At 35.6% G+C, this 2,972-nt stretch overlaps 1 protein-coding gene across 1 annotated transcript in view; it reads right to left on the reverse strand.

Moving 5' to 3' along the window:
* The window catches only part of LOC106524099 (contactin-associated protein-like 4), a gene marked incomplete at its 5' end in the record, with an annotated part of 134,188 nt that overhangs the window by 37,019 nt on the left and 94,197 nt on the right, over nt 1-2,972 (reverse strand). Inside the window, 1 exon segment of the mRNA XM_014017758.1 lies at nt 1,011-1,117. Coding sequence (XP_013873212.1) covers nt 1,011-1,117 — 107 coding nt within the window.

Below are 2,972 nucleotides of genomic sequence, written 5' to 3' on the forward strand. Positions count from 1 at the left end.
TGGCTGTCTGGGTGGAATGGTTGCTGCTGGACTTGTCTGATTCCTGGGGCTGGAATCTGATGTGCCAGCACCACTTTCCATTGAAGACATGGAAGATCTTTATTTATTTGCATTATATAACTGGATTCCTGCTGATCAGCAGAGGAGGGTTCCAGATTCATCGAAAAGTGAAGCGACCCTGACAGTGGATNAAAGAAAAGGAAGAAGTTAACAAGTGAGGACTGAACAAGCGCTTGATGTGTTCTCTTTGAAGAGAGAAGTGGGAGAAAATTGTGGCTTTCATCTGCTGCAGGATGCAATCCCTTTGTTCTCTCTTCAACAGTCCCCAGTGGATAGAGTGACACTTTCTCTCTGCGTTATGTCGTACCAAAAGCAGGTTATTTTTGTTAAGAAGAAGCATCAAATTTGGGCCAAACTTATTTACAAGTCTGCACAGGTCTGCAGGTAATGCATCACTTTCAGTAAATACTGCCTGTTTTTCCAACTTCTGTAAGCATAATCTGCTTCACTCAACGTGTTGTTTTGTAAGAATAAAAAAATAAAATAAATAAATGCACTGAGGACTGTTTTTAACACCGAGTTTCAGCCTGAATCTTCACGTCCTTAAGAGTGGAGCTTAAAAAATAAATGTCACATTTTATAGTGTTGATAAAACTAACACATGCGGCTTTAAAATGCAGCAACTTTTAAATTAAAACAAGAAACTCAAAGATAATTGGACATCTGAAGGTGTCAGAAACAAACAAACAAACAAACAGAAAAAAAACTAGACCTCTAAATTAAAACAAAATTCTAATTTGCAGGGCATAATGAAATATCTGTCAGGCCTATTCCCAAATGCACGCGGCTAATTTAGGTTCTGAAATAATGACGGAAAGGAAAACAACAGGAGGAAATTGACTGATGGTGGACGTGCAGCATCTGTCTTATTCTAAGAATTCCAATAAAAGAAAGTAAGATGTCATCTGATAAAAAGCATCAACAAACAGTAGTTCTTCCTCCATGCTTACAGCTGTGGCAGGTGGCTCCTCGGTAGCCGCTGTTGGAGCAGTTACAGTGGAAGGTGCTCCACGACTGAGTGCATCTGCCTCCATGTTCACAGTGGCTGGGAGAACACCTGAGACACAAACAGTAAAAACATGTACACAAGAATAGAACAGCCTATTCCCCGTCACATGCTGATCAGTTCCTCAAAATAATCCATAAGAAAAGAATCAACTGGCCTTCAAGACACTTGACGAGACTTGAAAGAAGAAACTAAAAAAAAAATTGATTTTTTAAAAAAAAGTTTCTGTAGTTTGTTTTTTACTTTCAGCACAGATGTCTTATGAGAAGCAGCTGGTTGAAAACAACTTTTGTTTTTTTCCCCAGGCATAAACCACACTTAGGCCATCTGCAGAAGTGCTTCAAATTCTCTCCTTCTAAGAACTCCCTCATTATACCCGTTTCATGTTCTGACAAAATGTGCTGCTTAGAAATAACATCTAATTAAATAATAATAAAAATAACAATAATAATATTGAGTTGAACAGTTGTTTCTTACTTATTATAAGAAAATTGTCAACATTTTTAAATTTTTCTGCAAGCATATAGATCATTTTGTAATTAGAAATTGTTAGAAATGAGCATGCGCGAAGCAGCCACACTCACATTTTGGGTTATATGAACAAACGCCATTGTAACCCATACAAATTAAAGTGGTAAATTTACATGGTTTTACAGACCTGATGTGTTTGTTCTAAACCAGGGCTGCCCAAACATTTTTCCCTGGGCCAAAATTAAAATCAATCTGAGGGCCGCGGGCCAAATGCAGTAATATAAGAAATGCAAACACTTCCTGTATCAAGTAAAGTTGTTTTATTTTTATGAATAAGCAAGCAGCCAGTGTGGTTGCCTACATTATTTTTTTCTGCCCATGGACATGGAGAAAACTCAAAGTATGCTCAGGCAGCAAAGTCTCATGGGACTTTTCATAATTTAAAATTTGAGTATGTGGTCTTATAAGGTGTGCATATCTAGATATGGACTTTAATCTAATCTAAGTTTCTCTTGTAGTTACATGTATTTTATATTTAATCTTAACATAATCACAATCTAGTAACCAGAAAAACTGCTGGTGGGCCAAATCAAATGGCTTGGTGGGCCAATTTTGGCCTGCGGGCCCCACTTTGGGCACCTCTGTTCTAAACTGAATTCTTTAAGATCAAAGATGAGATTTTTCATAAATATATCTTTAAGCTTTAAATGTTGTTCGAGCTTGTTAAATTTGTGTTTCTATTCACTGACTGGTCCAGCTATGTGCCCAAATAGCCACCAAATGATCTATTGTCAACATAGTATTTTTACTTGCAGTAGTACACTTATCGTGTACGTGCATACAAGGTTACACTAAGTTTAAGTAAAACATGTTATTGTGTGTAACTTTAGGGACTTTTTAAATTTAGGCTTAATTTACTGTATTGAAGTCTGGGGTAAAGCATGCAAAACAATCACAAATCCTGTTTTTATTTTACAGAAAAAGAAAAGATTGTAGCCGTCCACCAAATAAACTATTTTAACAATTGAAAATTTTGAAATTCTATGACTTGGTCGATTATAATATTTTACTGTTTATGTATAAGGCTCACAAAACATATTCTAACATTCACATAAATTTTGTTAAAAGGGAGAGTGTTTATTTTGTTAAGGGGATAGAGATGTTTGTGAAGACTTGGTTTCGAACCAGTTTGAAAGAACGGTGTACTGCAGGGAACAGGATTGTGAAACGATCTGGAGAATGACATTAAAAATGACAGATCTATGTACATATTTAAGAGAATGATAAATGTTAGTTTTCTGAAGGAATATGGAAAAAACAATGTGAATCCATACGAATTATTATTTGAGTTGGTGTTGTTTTTATTTAGCTTTTTTTTTTGTAAATTACTTTTATTTAAACATATTCTGGGGATAAAAGGACAATAATATACGAT

The sequence above is a fragment of the Austrofundulus limnaeus genome, unplaced genomic scaffold, assembly GCF_001266775.1.
Source record: "Austrofundulus limnaeus strain Quisiro unplaced genomic scaffold, Austrofundulus_limnaeus-1.0 Scaffold176, whole genome shotgun sequence".
NCBI lineage: Eukaryota > Metazoa > Chordata > Actinopteri > Cyprinodontiformes > Rivulidae > Austrofundulus > Austrofundulus limnaeus.